This window comes from Pseudochaenichthys georgianus, chromosome 9 (genome assembly GCF_902827115.2).
Source record: "Pseudochaenichthys georgianus chromosome 9, fPseGeo1.2, whole genome shotgun sequence".
NCBI classification, from domain to species: domain Eukaryota; kingdom Metazoa; phylum Chordata; class Actinopteri; order Perciformes; family Channichthyidae; genus Pseudochaenichthys; species Pseudochaenichthys georgianus.
Genome location: NC_047511.1, coordinates 4168744 through 4185372, shown reverse-complemented (window position 1 = coordinate 4185372; position 16629 = coordinate 4168744). Strand labels below are relative to the sequence as shown.

The 16629-nt window shown below is 43.1% G+C and overlaps 1 protein-coding gene across 2 annotated transcripts in view; it reads left to right on the top strand.

Moving 5' to 3' along the window:
- The first annotated feature begins 9656 nt into the window (after nucleotides 1–9656).
- The window catches only part of LOC117452000 (TNF receptor-associated factor 2-like), a 28460-nt gene continuing 21487 nt past the window's right edge, over nucleotides 9657–16629 (top strand). For both annotated transcript variants that reach the window (XM_034090401.2, XM_034090402.2), the window contains exons 1-4: nucleotides 9657–10026; nucleotides 13084–13162; nucleotides 15156–15254; nucleotides 16063–16224. In XM_034090401.2, coding sequence (XP_033946292.1) covers nucleotides 9839–10026; nucleotides 13084–13162; nucleotides 15156–15254; nucleotides 16063–16224 — 528 coding nt within the window. In that variant the 5' untranslated portion in view covers nucleotides 9657–9838. The remainder of the gene's footprint in view (nucleotides 10027–13083; nucleotides 13163–15155; nucleotides 15255–16062; nucleotides 16225–16629) is intronic.

The window sequence follows — 16629 nt, the reverse complement described above, 5'->3', positions numbered from 1 at the left end:
ACAGCACCTCCTCATGGACTGCTACAGAGCCCAGGAGGTGTGGCCGCTCCTACGGGGCATCGGGTTAGACTTAAATGTAGAATATGTCTCAATCATGTATTGTATTCTGGATGAGGGGATGGACAATAAACACAGGGACCTTTTTCAGCTGGTAATTTGTATCACATGTATGACGATCTGAAAGACAAGGTGCAAAATGGTACTAAATCAGACGATCATAAACAGTGGCACCATCGTGAAACAAATACTTACTGAACTAAGGAGAAGAAAAAAACCCTGGACAAATCCCAGACTCAGCCATGGGGCATTTTGAGTCTGTGACCGAGCTGAGTCTCACTGGAATATCAACGTGCTCTCTTTATGTTATTTATATATTTATTCATTGTGTTTTATGTGTATTATTAATGTAACTTGTGTATATCATGTACTGCCCAAATAATATAAAATAAAGTTTTCTAAAAAAAAGAAAAAAGAAGGGGGTAGAAATAAAGATTACACCATTAAACAGTTACACAACATAACAGAAATAATATCGATAGCAGCGTCCCTAGCAACCACCTTGGTAACAATGAAAACGTTGTATCGACACAATTTCCTGAAGTAATCTTCGTAATAACTAGCAAACTAAAGATCATGTGCATCCACTGCACACATAATCTGAAATAACAACTCATATTTCTCGCATCAAATGACATCAAAACGCATTTTAATCGCCAAACTAACTTTAAAATAGGCATTTTACACCGAGAATAAAACGAAGTTCGGCCATGTTTTTTTTGTCTGCAGGGAGAAATGTGAAGATCACGTGACATAGACCCCAGCCATTGGAATGAATGGTGAAAAAAAACGTAGGGATCTTACAATTTCAGAGGCGTTTTTGTAGAAATACTACGTCCTACGTTGTGGACCAACGTAGTTATTACAAGTTTTTTTATGAGACTGGGTTGGACAGTCAGGAGCAGTGGCGTAGCCAGGAATTATTGTGCGGGTGGGCCTGGAGAAATGTAGGTGGGCCAGGGGGAGACATATTAAGCGTGGGGTCTGAGCTGAAACTTCATTAATGATTTTAATGATTGTTTAATGCATTAATAGAACATAAGCATAAATTAGCAGTGAAAACAAAAAACATAGGCACGGCGGCCTCAGAATGTGTGTAAAACTGACATCCACATAGGGATGGGTATCGTTAAGGCTTTAACGGTACTACTACTTTTATCGATAGCGCTTATGCTTATGCTCCAGGTTCAGTACCAACCACATCATAAAGTATGCGGACGATACAACAGTGGTGGGACTCATCAGGGACAACAAGGAACAGGCCTACAGGGAGGAGGTGAAACATCTGACAGACTGCTGTAACACCAACAACCTGATCCTGAATGTCGATTAAACAAAAGAGATCATTGTCGACTTCAGGAACAAAAAGCACTGTCACCCACCACTCCACATCAACGGCACAGCAGTGAAGACTACAGACAGCACCAAGTTCCTGGTACATATCACAAGCAGTCTGACCTGGTCCACTCACACTACATCACTATTTAAGAAGGCACAGCAGCGCCTACACTTCCTGCACAGCTCCCCCTCCCATCCTCACCACGTTCTACAGAGGAACCTAGAGGGTGTGCTGACCATCTCCATCTGGTCGAGAGACTGCAACGCCAAAGACTGGAAGTCTCTGCAGAGAGTGGTCAGGACAGCAGAGAAGATCATCGGAGTTTCTCTCCCTCCCATCAGAGACACCGCTCAGAAACGCTGCCTGACAAAAGCCCAGAACATTTTAAAGACCCCACTCATCCTCACCATGCGCTGTTCTCCCTGCTGCCCTCCGGCAAGAGGTTCCGCAGCATTAAGAGCAGAACAGCCAGATTCTGCAATAGCTTTTTCCCCAAGCCATCAGACTGCTGAACAGCAAGTAGACCAGTAACATAAAGATTATATACGCTGTGTAAAGAGCACATATTTGCATAGTATGTCTATTTTATTTATATAGTAAGTCTTTATATTTTAAACGCACACGTTATCTTTAATTTTATCAGCACCACGTCACTATTATTTATTTATATGTACAATTTTAGCAAGTTTTTATATTGTCGTGTTCCTGCAGCCAGTACAACGACATGTCGTTTTAATAGTAGGCTACACTCTCATTTCATTTCAAACCTTTATTTATACAGATAAATCCCATTGATCTCTTTTTCAAGGGAGACCTGCTCAAGTAGTTCCACATGAAACATAACATAAATAGAACAACAAAAGGACATCATACAGCATCATTTACATAATTACAATGTACTCTGTGTCGACATGTCGTTTTAATAGTGTTACGAATGGGTGAAGCAGGTAGGACTCAAAAGCAGAATAACGAAAAGCGAGCTTTATTAAATAATAAAGCTGTGGCAAAAACAAGGCAGAATCCAAAATATCCAAAGCAGCACAAGGAACACAGACCGTGGAATAACATGGAGGGGAAACAATGAACCGACATGGAACACAGGGGAAGACTAGACTAAATACACAGAAGGGTAATCACAGAACAAGACATAGCTGGACAGGGGAGGAGAAACACAAGGACAACAGGGACATAGGATTGGCAGGACCCCCGGCAGGAGAGCAGTCGGCGGGACCTCCAACGGCACAGGACAAAGGGTTGGCAGGACCCCCTGCAGGAGAGCAGTCGGTGGGACCTCCAACGAGATGGGACAAGGAGCTGGCAGGACCCCCGGCAGGACAGCAGATGGCAGGACCTCCAACGGGACGGGACAAAGGGTTGGCAGGACCCCCGGCAGGAGAGTAGTCGGCGGGGCCTCCAACGAGACAGGACAAGAAGCTGGCAGGACCCCCGGCAGGACCCCCGGCAGGAGACTAGACGGCGGGACCTCCAACGGGACAGACATACGATTGGTAGGACCCCCGGCAGAGGAGTAGTCGACGGGGCCTCCAACAGGACAGGACATGGAGTTGGCAGGACCCCCAGCGGAACCTCCAACAGACCAGGACATTGGGTAGGGACTTGAGACGTGACTCGAGAGGGGAACTAGAGACGGAACTCCAGAGGGGACTAGAGGAGAGACTAGAGGAGGAACTAGAGGAGGAACTAGTGGATGGGACTCGAGACGGGACTTGAGAGGGGAACTAGAGAGGGGACTAGAGGAGGGACTAAAGGAGGGACTAGAGCAGGGACTAAAGGAGGGACTAGAGGAGGGACCTCGAGAGGGAACTCGAGAGGGGACTGGAGAGGGGACTCGAGAAGTGACTAGAGATGGGACTAGGGAATTGACTAGAGGCGGGACTTGAGTAGGGACTAGAGATGGAACTCGAGAGGTGACTCGAGAGGGGACTGGAGAGGGGACTAGAGAAGGGACTAGAGAAGGGACTAGAGATGGGACTGGAGATGGGACTAGAGAAGGGACTAGGAAAGTGACCTGAGGAGGGACTATGGCAACTGGGACCAGGACTGGGGCCGGAACCATGGCTGCTGGGGCCAGAACTGGGGCTGTAACCTTGGTTGCTGAGGCCGGAACCAGGGCCGGAACCATGGCCGCTGGGGCCAGAACTGGAATCCTGGCCTTGCATCTTCCAGAGACCTTTTGGAGGCTCCGTGGACCTCCAAACGCCAGACGGGTTCCTGAGAAAAGGTCTGAGGTTGGAACTGGAGCCGCTGGAACAGGAACAGAGGCCTGGACCATGGCTGTGTGGGCCAGGTAATCGAGCAAGGAAACATAGCTCTGCGGGCCGGTACTGGTGCATGGATCCATGGCTGTGGAAACCGGAACTGAAGCCGGGATCACGGCTGTTGGAGCACAGGCTGGAATCCTGGCCCTGCGTCTCCTTGAGGCTCTTTGGAGACTCTGTGGACCTTCAACAGGACAGTAGTCGGATCCCAGGAAAGGGTTATAAGCTTGTGACAATTATTCAGGGCTACTTGTAAAGGTTTGTAGCCACTCAGGCAACAAGCTCCTGAGCCAGGGCTTGCGAGCAACCTCCCGGCGTGCCTCCTTCAAAGCAGCCTCTTTACCCCGTCTAGATGAGGCGTTCTTCCAGGTGTAAAAAATGTACTCCAGAGAGTACCCAAGACCTTCCGCCTGTGGGGCCAAAACATTAAAATCTGCTGAGTCCAAATGTGGTCGGTTCATTCTGTTACGAATGGGTGAAGCAGGTAGGACTCAAAAGCAGAATAACGAAAAGCGAGCTTTATTAAATAATAAAGCTGTGGCAAAAACAAGGCAGAATCCAAAATATCCAAAGCAGCACAAGGAACACAGACCGTGGAATAACATGGAGGGGAAACAATGAACCGACATGGAACACAGGGGAAGACTAGACTAAATACACAGAAGGGTAATCACAGAACAAGACACAGCTGGGCAGGGGAGGAGAAACACAAGGACAACAGGTGAACACAATCGGGTAATCAGGGAGGGAAACAGACAGAAAGCAGACGGGCAGGAAACGGGGGTGAACACTCTACACAATAAGACAGGAAACCCAAAGACAAGAAAAACACCAACACAGACAAAACTACAAACGTGACATAACCTGAGAATCGTGACAAATAGTACACTCTGCGTCTCGTTGAAATGACAATAAAGTATGTCTATGTCTATGTCTTGTCGATCCGGTCCTTTAACATTACTTTTATCGGTTATTTTGGAGAAAAAAATAAGGTCAACTAACTAAACAAATTGTGAACAAAACTAACATTGCTTTTTATTTAAATTAAATACATAATATTTCACATCAAAAGAAACAACAATGTTTTAACAAATCGTATTAAATAATGTGATGACAGAACTGTAAACAGAATAGCTGAAACTTTAACTAAATATATAACTCAGTTTCCTCTAATCATTAACCCATGTTTGTATCATGTAGTTAACTCGTGTGTTGCTGCTAGCATACAGAACACCTGACGGGGAAACGTTCCTCTGGATGGGGCTACAGAGCTGCTAGAAAGACAGTGGAACCCGGTGCATTCCTCCGTCTGGATGTGGAGCACTTTTGCTAAATGTTTAGACAAATTGCTCGTGTTACCACCCTCACATGCTAAACTCTTATTCCACTTTTGGTAACGAGTATTGTTCACATCGACACGGCTATAGTTTAACCACAGCTCGTAGCGCGTTCTGTCCGCCATCTCCTCTGTGTGTGTGTGTGTGTGTGTGTGTGTGTGTTGCTGCATGTAGCAGCTGCGTGTGTGTAAACTGCCCCGCCCGCTCGCTCATTCACTCACGGCAAAAGTTACTTTACTTACTATAAAAACTCACGGTAAAAAAATGCACTCCCTATTCCATTGTCATGAAGGTGGAATCTAACTATATCCAGAATAAGTTTTATTGGATCCAGGCAAGAAACATGTTTATTTCTGCTGTAAAGTTGAGAGGGGTCTGCCTGCAGACCTCCACTGTCAGGACAGTTCCGGTGCAGACCTCCAGTGTCAGGACACCTCCACTGTCAGTACAGGAAGTGACGATTCTGACGAACACGTTTTTCCCCCCGCCCACCGAACGACTCGTCTGATGGTTTTTGCAAATTAGTAAGGTAAGGTGCGTGACCTGTTTGCACTATCCAAAACAATGAATGCAGTCTAAATGTATTGTTTCGCAGACAAAACAAAATGTATCGATATAATATATATATACTTGCAGAGCATATCATTTGCTTATCATAGGCCACCTATGCCGTTATTCTCTGATGCGTCTCAATATCATCAGCGGTAATAACAAAAAAGTTGATGGAGGCAATTTAATGCACTCGTTTACCGAGACATGGGAAACTGAGCACAAGTTTGTGATAAATGGAGACAAGCCGGTATGTCTTATTTGCTACGAGGCAGTGGCATTGTGTGAGAAACCTTAAGTAACCGTGTGTGTGTGCCGATGTACAAGCATGTGTTTTTGTTACGGTGTTGCAGTATAACGTGAGTCATGACAACTGGCGACATTCTATTATTTTCGTCATAGGAATCCGGGGCGTGTACATTGAGGACCCATTGTTGACTTACCATGTCGATCGCCTCGTTTGTCGTTTACGTTCATCTTTTGCTATATCTGCCTTCCTAAGATCACTTTGATGCACATTCAGTACTCGTATGTGAGGTTGTGGGTGAGAGGTGGATATCGTGACGCTTACAGGGAGGTATCGAACATTACAAAGTAGGTGACTGTGTGGATGCCTGTTCAAAATATTGCAAACTTGAATAAATCATTTAAATTATATATTTGTGTCCGACTTTCATTTGTACATCTTTCTTAATGTGATGTATAGTAGCTCTGATAGCTGTCCATACCTTCAGACAGCCTAAAAGTAAAACACAAGTCGTTTATTCACAGCCCGAACGCTCATCGAGATGACTGGGACAGGTTGTGATCAGCTCCGATTAAATTGTGATATCAATGCTGTAGCTATTCTCCAGGGAGCACGTTTTTTTATGAAATACCTGTATCCCTCTCATCACAACAAGACTCTACACTGTGCAGGAAAAACAATTATATACATGAAAATAACCTTGATGCATGGGAATGAATGGGTAATAAGTTGTATTTATTTCCTGACCAACATTTGGCTGGAAGACTGGGATACACCCTGGATTGGTTACCTCTACATCACTGGGTGAACACTCTCTATAACAGATATTATAAATGTTTACTTTAATTCACCAAACTTGCATGTCTTTGCACTATGGGAGGACACTGGAGCAGTTGAAGAAACTTCTGAGCATGGACTCTGAACAGAAAGGAAAACAGCTAAGATCTAAAACTATACATTGCTTGCTTAATGAAATGTAAACAACTTCATTACTGCTTACTCTGGATGAGTGATGTAAAATGTTTGTCAATATTCTAACATGTCTTTTTTCTGTTTATTTTAAGATCGAGTGCACTGGGTGCACTATGTGGTACCACACGTACTGTGTTGGAGAGCCCTCTGTCAATGCAGATTTATTTTGTAAAGGCTGCACTTCTTAGACACACACACACACACACACACACACACACACACACACACACACACACACACACACACACACACACACACACACACACACACACACACACACACACACACACACACACACACACACACCACACACACACACACACACACACACACACACACACACACACACACACACACACACACACACACACACACACACACACACACACACACACACACACACACACACACAGTTATATACATCATATCCAAGGAGGACGCCCTTTCCTTGGGTTAGTCTGCCAAAAAGCTACTTAATGCTTAATATGTATCAGTGGGTATGATATATTTTCTCTTTTCCGTAGCCAACATCTAAGATCGTGCAGGACTGCAAGAAGGCAGCAGAATGGGTGGTGGCACACAAACATTTGTGCACCAGGGTGCATTTGCCCGATGCAGTGAGCATGGGGGAAGCACAACTAAGAGAGGCTGTCAAGCTTTGGGAGGAAAAGCCTGACGAATGTGACGAGGATGAGATGGAGGCAATCTTGGAGCCATTCAAGTTTAGGTTTAAACATATGGAAGACATGTGGACCTTCTTAAATGAGATCAGAGACAAAAGAGGGTATCTGGCATTCTGCGAATGCATTTCTGTTTGAATAAAGGGCAACAGGAAGTTGGAACACTTTGTCAGTTTTTGTGTGTTTTGCTTTGTTTTGTTTTTCAATGAAGCATTTGATAATTCACCTTGATTATACCATGAACACCACAGAGGAATTTTGGTTTACTTTAAGATAAGCCTTTTATTGTCTCCCGCATCACACCACAAGGGCAATTTAGGAGTCCATCAAGGGGATCTAGCAGAAAAAATAACTACCAAATATGAAAATAATTGACATTTTAATACACAATGGAATCTAAAATGGATATAATTTATAGCAAATTGTTTAATATGCAGATTCTTAATCCAATAGTTCAGTAAAGGGAGAAATAAAGTATGTAGGAGTGAAGTGAAACAGTCTATTGTAATAGCAAACAGTAATTAGACTATAGAGCTGTAACATAATAAGTAACATAATTATACATTAACATTTTCAGACTTATGAGAGGCAAATAATTTTAAGAAAATAAATATGGTTTTAACTAACTTCTACTGCCCTCTTAAGTGGTGTCATGCTGACATAGTTAAAATATCTGGGTATGGGTCTCGTTTGCCATTCGATCAGTGAGGGGAGAAAAATGCAACAAAAATTGTCAAAATCCGTTAATATATGGATGAGTGGGGGGCGGGCTGGACACAGGCCGTGGGGGGACACCCGAGACCGGGCAATGTCCAAGGTAGAAACCGGGTGAAATAGCCCAAAAAATAATAAATCCGGGGAAAGTGGAAAAAAGTGTCCGAAAATAGGCACTCGTGAGGCGGGCAGAGTCCCCTGTCAACTCCCGTTACATTCCTCCTTGGTGTCTTTTGAGCGAAAAACTTTTACGAGAACCAGGCTGGGGGGTCAAAAGGGCTTGACCAAGGCCGACCCAAAGTGCACGGTGAGCGGACTCATCACCTCCGTGATGAGTCTCCATTGTGATTCAGTGGGCGGGGGAAAAAACGTGTTCGTCAGAATCGTCACTTCCTGTACTGACAGTGGAGGTGTCCTGACACTGGAGGTCTGCACCGGAACTGTCCTGACAGTGGAGGTCTGCAGGCAGGCTCCCATGGTAAAGTTGGGCATTTTAACATGGGGGTCTATGGAAATTGCTCCTTTTTGTATCCATCCCCTGTTGGCACTTCCTTCTGGGCTTCCCGGCTCTGCGCTATGAAGCGCTGATTGGCTGTGGGTGGGCCAGACGTGCATGTGGGTGGGCCCAGGCCCACCCAGGCCCACCCACAGCTACGCCGCTGGTCAGGAGGCGAGGCCACCTTTTTTATACGGTGAGCTTGCGCACGCATTCAGGTAGACCCGCCCCGGGGGCCGGCTACGTTTATAGATATCTCAGTGAATGCTTGCATAGTATGGTTGAGAGGTAGTACCCATAGAGTCCAGTAGAGGGCGGAGCCTGTGTAACAACATGAATGATACATCCCGAAAAAGCCCTGGAATAACTAGAAAATGTTAACATCTATAATGCCATTACTGGAAACGTAACTACATCTGATGCACTACACCCACTACATGTATAGTAGTTCTTGAGAATTTGAAGGGGCTGCAAAAATCTACGAGGGAAATTTCTGAATACCTGATCTCACATAAAAGAAAAACTACCCCCAATGACAATTCCATAAGCAGTAAATGCAAAATGTGTTAGTTGGATCAAAATAAACATATACATGAAGGTAGGATTCATTTAGTTAATAATTAACTCTGCTTTTTTATTGTTTAACTTTGCATTTTGTTTTTAATATTATTTATTTAATTGTTTTTTGTATCTCTTAGAAATGCTTCATCTCTGAATGTATAGCCATGAGTTTCAGACATATTTAGACCTTAAATATCCCATTGTATACATAATGATCATGCCCATAATAAAAAAAAAAAAACACAAATACAAATACTTAGATTTTATTTTGAAGACGAAATGACAACATTTTCGCTGGTTTCCCGGCTAAATGTGTCCGCCTTGCCGCAGCTCCTCTCTGCCCTGCTGGACCAATGATCCAGCCTGCTTCCTGACGGGCTCGCCTGGATGATGCTCTTCTGTCGGGCTTGCGGCGCCTAGCGGTCCACGATGTAACTTACAACTGAACACAGCATCCTCAGCATCTGTCACATTTAACACACGAAGCCCATGAACATTTTCAAAGAGCAATGGGTCGTTGTTGGCGACTATTGATCAAATCACGTTCAGCTGTGTTTGCTGTCTTGAACACACCCCGCTGAGTGTCTCGACATTGTTAAGGGGGATAATGGCTGCACAGGAGCCGTCTCCACCATCCACCCTGGAAGGCAACAAACCGGGCTTTCCAAAGAAAATCCTAGCTAACAACCTGGATGACGAGCATTTGTGCAATTCGTGCCAGAAAATCCTGAGGAGGCCCCTGCAAGCTCAATGTGGTCACCGCTTTTGTTCGTTCTGCTTCAACAAAATCGTGAGGTGAGTAGTGTCAGGACCGGGGAGCTAGCTATGGGTTTAAGCAGCAGAGCTGGCACCAACCCTGCTAAATACAAAAGCGTACAGTTATATATGTAACACTTTATACGACTACAAAGACAAATAACGATAAATAAATACCTTGTAAAGACCCACCGTAAAATTCAGCGTACAGGCAATCCACCTGTCACCCTCCACCCCTGTATATCTAAGCCTGTGTGACATTATGTGATGGGACGACCGCTGCCCTCGTAGTCTGGCCCCGATAACTTCTGCCCGGAGCGAGCAGTGGAAATGTCTCTGAGTTCAACCTCCAGGCACGTGCACAGATAGACCTTGAGGCGCTTGAGCACCTGCCCTTTTGCTCTTTTTTCGATTTTTTAAATTTTTTTTCCTAATCAATGAAATTGCCTATAAACATATAGCAAAAAAAGAAAATAATAATCCAAACCTGTGTCGAATACACATTATCTAATGCTTATGTTTTTCTTTCATAATGTTGTGCCTAGAAAAAACTGAAACATTGACTTTCCTTAAATGTATAATAAACATTTCACATTAATGTAGTAGGTTGGTTGAAAACAATAATATTAAGTTGATCCTAATATTTGTATTTAAATGTAATAGTATTGCTTTTAACTAACCTAATACAGTTGTGTGAAATCTGTTGACATTATACATTTAAGGAAAGTCAATGTTTCAGTTTTTTATGTGTAGGCCTATGTATTAAATATAATAATGCGTGTATATCCTGCTTTTTGATCTTGTAAGAATCCCTTTGTAGACATTTCAATCAATCAATCAATGTTTATTTATATAGCCCAATATCATAAATGTTACATTTGTCTCAGTGGTCTTCACAGTGTGTACAGAATATCAGTATGACAATACGACACCCTCTGTCCTTAGACCCTCACATCGTACAAGGAAAAACTTCCAAAGAAAACCCAGTTTAAAGGGAAAAATGGGAGAAACCTCAGGGAGAGCAACAGAGGAGGGATCCCTCTCCCAGGACGGACAGACGTGCAATAGATGCCGTGTGTAAATTGAAAATATAATACATTTGCAACATAGGTAGTCCAAATGTTTGGAAATGCATGTGTGTATAATAGGAAGATGAATCCACGAGGATATCCATCCAGGACCTATGATCCAGGACCACAGCCACGACTCAAGATCCAGCGCTCGCGATCCAGGACACAGGACCGCAGGATCATCCATGACTCCGGATCCCGGCGTATATAGACACCAAAAGAAGACATTTGGGGAAGCTGGGTTAATCGGAACATGAGTGTACACGGGTATAGACAGAGAGAAGGAAGAAGTAAGATGTCCCCCGACAAACTAAGCCTATATCAGCAAAACTAGGGGCTGAATCTAATCAGCCCTAACTATAAGCTTTATCAAAAAGGAAGGTCTTAAGCGCACTCTTAAAAACGGATAGGGTGTCTGCCGCCCGAACACAAACTGGAAGCTGATTCCACAAATGTGGAGCTTGATAAGAAAAGGCTCTGGCTCCCATTGTACTTTTAGAGACTCTAGGAACAACCAACAACCCTGCATTCTTGGAACGCAATGCCCTAGTAGGACAGTAGGGTATAATGAGTCTTTAAGGTAAGATGGCGCCTGCCCATTAAGGGCTTTGTAGGCGAGAAGAAGAATTTTAAATTCTATCCTGTGTTCTATAGGGAGCCAGTGTAAGGCAGCCAGAGCAGGGGTAATGTGGTCCCTTTTCCTAACTCTGGTTAGTACACGAGCTGCAGCATTTTGAATCAGCTGAAGCGACTTGATTGACTTCTTGGTACTCCCTGATAATAAAGAGTTACAATAATCCAGCCTAGAAGTAACAAATGCATGGACTAGTTTCTCTGCATCGTTTTGAGGCAAGATATGCCTGATTTTTGCAATGTTACGTAGATGGAAGTAGGCGGTCCTTGAAATTGAGTTTATGTGGGCGTTAAAGGATAAATCCTGATCAAATATAACACCAAGATTCCTTATAGTCTCACTGGAGGCCAAATTAATGCCATCCATAGTTAGTATATCTTTAGATAATTTGTTTCGTATATTCTTCGGGCCGAGTACAATAACTTCAGTTTTGGTCGTGTTTAACATCAAAAAGTTTAAGGTCATCCACGTTTTTAAGTCCTTAAGGCAGTCTTGAATTGTATTTAGATGATTAATTTCATCAGGCTTGATTGATAAATATAGTTGAGTATCATTTATGATGTAAGTTCAATATTAGGTATACATAATCCGTATTCTTATTATTTGATCATATTTCCACAACTAAACGAACCACAGACAACTTGGCACCAGGTTGTAATTAGTGCCAGCTGCTTCCCTCTACCTGTGTACGATTTTTCAAATAACGTTTAGGTAGTAAAGCTAGCCTCTAGCTTCTTCTGCAATATCTTCAATACAATGACAAAGAAAGAATAGTATGTGTGAAGGGCTTTAGTTTATGATTATTGATTTATTGCCAATGTTTTTCTCAATGAATAGTAATAGTTGTTTTATTTGTAAAATGTCAGAAATCACTTTTTACTAAAGCCAGAGTTGAGTTATTCAGATGACTAACTTATTTCTTTATCGTAAAAGTAAAACAAAACTGCCTCAAAGCCAAAGCGTTTTTTGTGTGAAATAAACATAATAAATAATAATAATTAGAACAATAACAAATCTGCCCAAATATTTTTTTAACCAATAAGCTGAAAATGCATTTAAATAATTATAGTCAAAGACCTGTTCAAAACCCTTTACAAAAAGTATAAAAAACCACTAAACATTTTTCAATTAGAAGAAATACTTAATCAAAAATAGTTTTTGATTTCCTTTTTCTGTTTGGACTTATCCCTTTATCAACTCATGGTGTAAGCTCTATACGTGCGACACAATGATCTTGAGTGAAGGGTCTCTTATAATCTCATCATTAGCCAAAGTAGTGACAACTTATAGTGGTGATGGTCATCATGAGCATCGATACTGTGACACATGGTAAGTCATAAGTATTTGCAATGTATCTTCACTGATGTCATGTTTGCTTTTCCCTCTTTTAAGTTCTGGACCTCAGAAATGCAGCGCTTGCATCAAAGAAGAATTGTTTGAAGAGCCCACCTCCATTCTCAAGCAAGGCGGTGTACGTACAGTTTTTACACCTCACAGCATCTTATTTCAAATTTTTTCACACAATAAAAAATAAATACACATAACAGAAAAACAATGTAATACAGAAGAGGCAGAAACCCACTGGGCTTATTTAAAACCTCCAACTGACGTTCTTTAGACGTTATAGAGAACACTAGATTCAGTGGTGAACCATCAGGGCCTTCAAGGTATTCAGAGAATACCCTGGAACACTCAGATAAAAAAAAGAAGAAATTAATTATATAAATAAAATTGTATAAAATGTAAATAAAATGAATAAATGAGAATGGTATCTGTGTTGTTGATCTGTAATATTACAGTGTTACGTTGATAGGTTTGTCCTTCTCGGACCATGCACTACGCATATGAGTGGTTTTGTGTTCGAAAAAAAATGCAACCAATCAGATCTTGTTCTGGGTCTCTGCGTAGAATACTCTTCAACCAAGGTATTCTATATCCTTGATAGAAGGCCCTGGCCGTTGCACTGAATGAGAGCATATACGTTTGGACTGACAGTTTGATCAACCAATCATATATTGATTTGTAGCCAATGGGCGTATTCTTTCAGAGTTTCCTAGAGTTCCAGGGCACTCTAGAAGGCCCGCTAGTTCACTGGCTCGAGAGAGAGGATCTAGCGTAAGTTTGATTTTTTTTTTACGTTGAAATGGCAACGGTGAAGATGATTTTGTTGCGGAATTGTTGTTAGTACCCTTTTCAAGATGATCATTCAGTGAAAAGATGGACATTATAAAAAAAGGTACAAAGTAACTGCCTCCGTGACGTCCGTCTGACTAGAACACCCACATTTTCGAATCCGGGGGGGGGGTGTCTACAGAAGGTCCAGTTGTGATAGACCCGGTTCGCCACTGACTAGATTAATATCTACAAACATAATAGGAATTCAATAGTGATTGCAAACTGTTGGAAGAACACATAATAAAAACAGCAATACAAACAATTCAATGTTATAAAAATTAAGGAAATGTGATCACGAAAGTGTATGTGTGTATTTATCTGTTGTAGGTGAGTGTGTGCTTGTGTTTTTAAGGTGGGGATATAGAAATGTGAAATGTGTGAAAAGTTAAACAAAATAAATAAGGTAACTCAAGATGGACACATGGATATCCAATACACAGGAAAAGCATTAACGAAACAGCATATAAATGGTCTTTTACTTTGCCGTTTTTCAAAAGCATTTTATAGAGGAACAGTGTTTTATCAGGTGGCCTTTCCATAATCTGGTCCACTCAATTGACCTCTGCAAGTGATGCACTTTGCGGGATCAAGATCTAAAGAGTTGCATACAAATGAACCTGTGATCTTGCTACGTCCATTTTGAAATTCTCAGGACTATTCTATTCACCTGAAAGTATCTTGTACCGATAAACTCCTCCATTGGACTCCTTTCCTTACTTCAGTAACATAAAGGTATCATTATGTAACACTTGCACTTATATTGGCTAGTGCTCCAACACATTGTACGTGATAGGTTGAGGGGTGGGACATCTCTAAGCGGCCAGTAACAACAGAGCCAGTCAGCTAACCAATCAGAGCAGACTGGGCTCTGGTTTCAGACAGAGGGTGAAAAGAGGTGCTGCAGCTGAACAGGAGCAGAATATGAGCCCTGGTTCTAGTGTTGACATCATGACAGGTCTGTCGTTGGAGGTGGTGTCTTGGTTTGATTGGTATCTTTGGTTTGATGATGAGAGCTAACTTTTCCGTGGATGTGAGAACCTTGCAGTCAGCACGGCAACAACACAGGTGCTGGAGTGTCGAGCCACCTTAACATAATCTGTGATTGGTTTACATCTCTTGCCAGCTCAGACAGTAAATCAGGAATGACTGTTGTGTATCCTGAAACTGAACGAGTGCTAATTGAAGTCGAGCCAGGAGAGAAAAGAGCGCTCGTCAGGAAAGTGATTGTAACGTGAGTGCTCGGACTGTAACCGAAGACACAAACCAACGACCTCTGCTTCTCCACGCAGGCCTTTCCTGACAACGCAGCGCGGAGAGAGGTTGAGGCCTTGGCAGCTGTCTGTCCCAACGAGAGATGCACGTGGACGGGAACTATCAAAGAGTTTGAGGTAAAGCAGGCGAGGACATTACACCCATACACTCATTCTGAGAGTGGCTGCTGCACGCACTTTCTCTGGCCTTTCCAGACCCCATACTGAAGAACGTTTCTGCCACTGATCGCTGGTTGAAAGAAGCTTTACATACACAGGCTTGGGGAATAATGATTTAATGTAGCTGCATCACATTATCAGGATAAAAAAGAAAGGTAAAAGTATTCCTTTACAGTTACATAAAAACATGTAATCAGATTACTATTTATAAAAACTGTGTTCCCTCCAGAGGGAGTTTCAGTCCCACAAAATGCCCCCCTGCCTGGAACGCCTCCATTGGACTCCTTTGTTTACTTCCAGAACATGATGACAACACTATGTCAATGTCACACTCGCCTTATTTTGGCTCCCGCCCCAACGCATTATACGTGATAAGCTAAGGGGCTGTGCTTTTCCGACTCATCTCTAAGCGGTTGACCAATCACAAACAGAGCCGGCCAGCTAACCAATCAGAGCAGACTGGGCTCTGGTGTCAGACAGAGGGTGAACAGAGGTGCTGCAGCACAGGCAGTATGAGGAAAATGAAGAGCTTTTTGAACCTTAAAGCATTTACCATGTCTCAGTAGAGGCACGGAATACAAATAAGAACCTGAACATGAGCTTAATGATCTCCTCTCTAAAAGCATAGTTTGTTTCCGCCCATCCGTCTCCCTCTCAGCTGCTGAACCCCTTGTGCAACCAGGCCCGACCTCAGCCTCTCAGCGACTTTGCTTGTTTCCTGCAGTGGCTACAACATGTGTACGCTTTCTTTTTTGCTCACCCCCAGGCCTGCCACGAGGGAAAGTGTGACTTCATGATCATCCTGTGTCCCTCCTGCAAAGAGCTGATGAGAGCCAACGAGCAGGAGCGGCACGTCGAGAGAGAATGCCCCGAGAAGACGCTCAACTGCAAATACTGCAAAGAGCCCTTCCTGCTAAAGAACATCAAGGTCAGACTGCCATCACACTGTGAGTGTTCCATTACAGGAGAGATATACGTGAGGAATAATGTTCATTCATGGAAAAGAACACCAACCGTAAATGATCTTATAATTATATGATGAATTATATAATGTGATTAATCGTTGAACATGGTCAGGTAGGGCCCTGACCACTCGTTTGAGCATTCGCATGGAGGGTCCGTCACCTTAAGCGCCGCTCTAAACCAACTAGGGAGTGCAAGTTAATAAACCCTCCAACATGAAGTCTGCCCCAGCCCTTAACCTGTTGCCCTACCTGACCCGGTGCAGTGCTGTTGGTGTCCCGCATGAATACAAATGTGTCCGTGCAAACACTCACTGGACAGTTCTGGGTTCATAAACTCTAGTTGATCAAAACTGTAGATGTGTTCATTT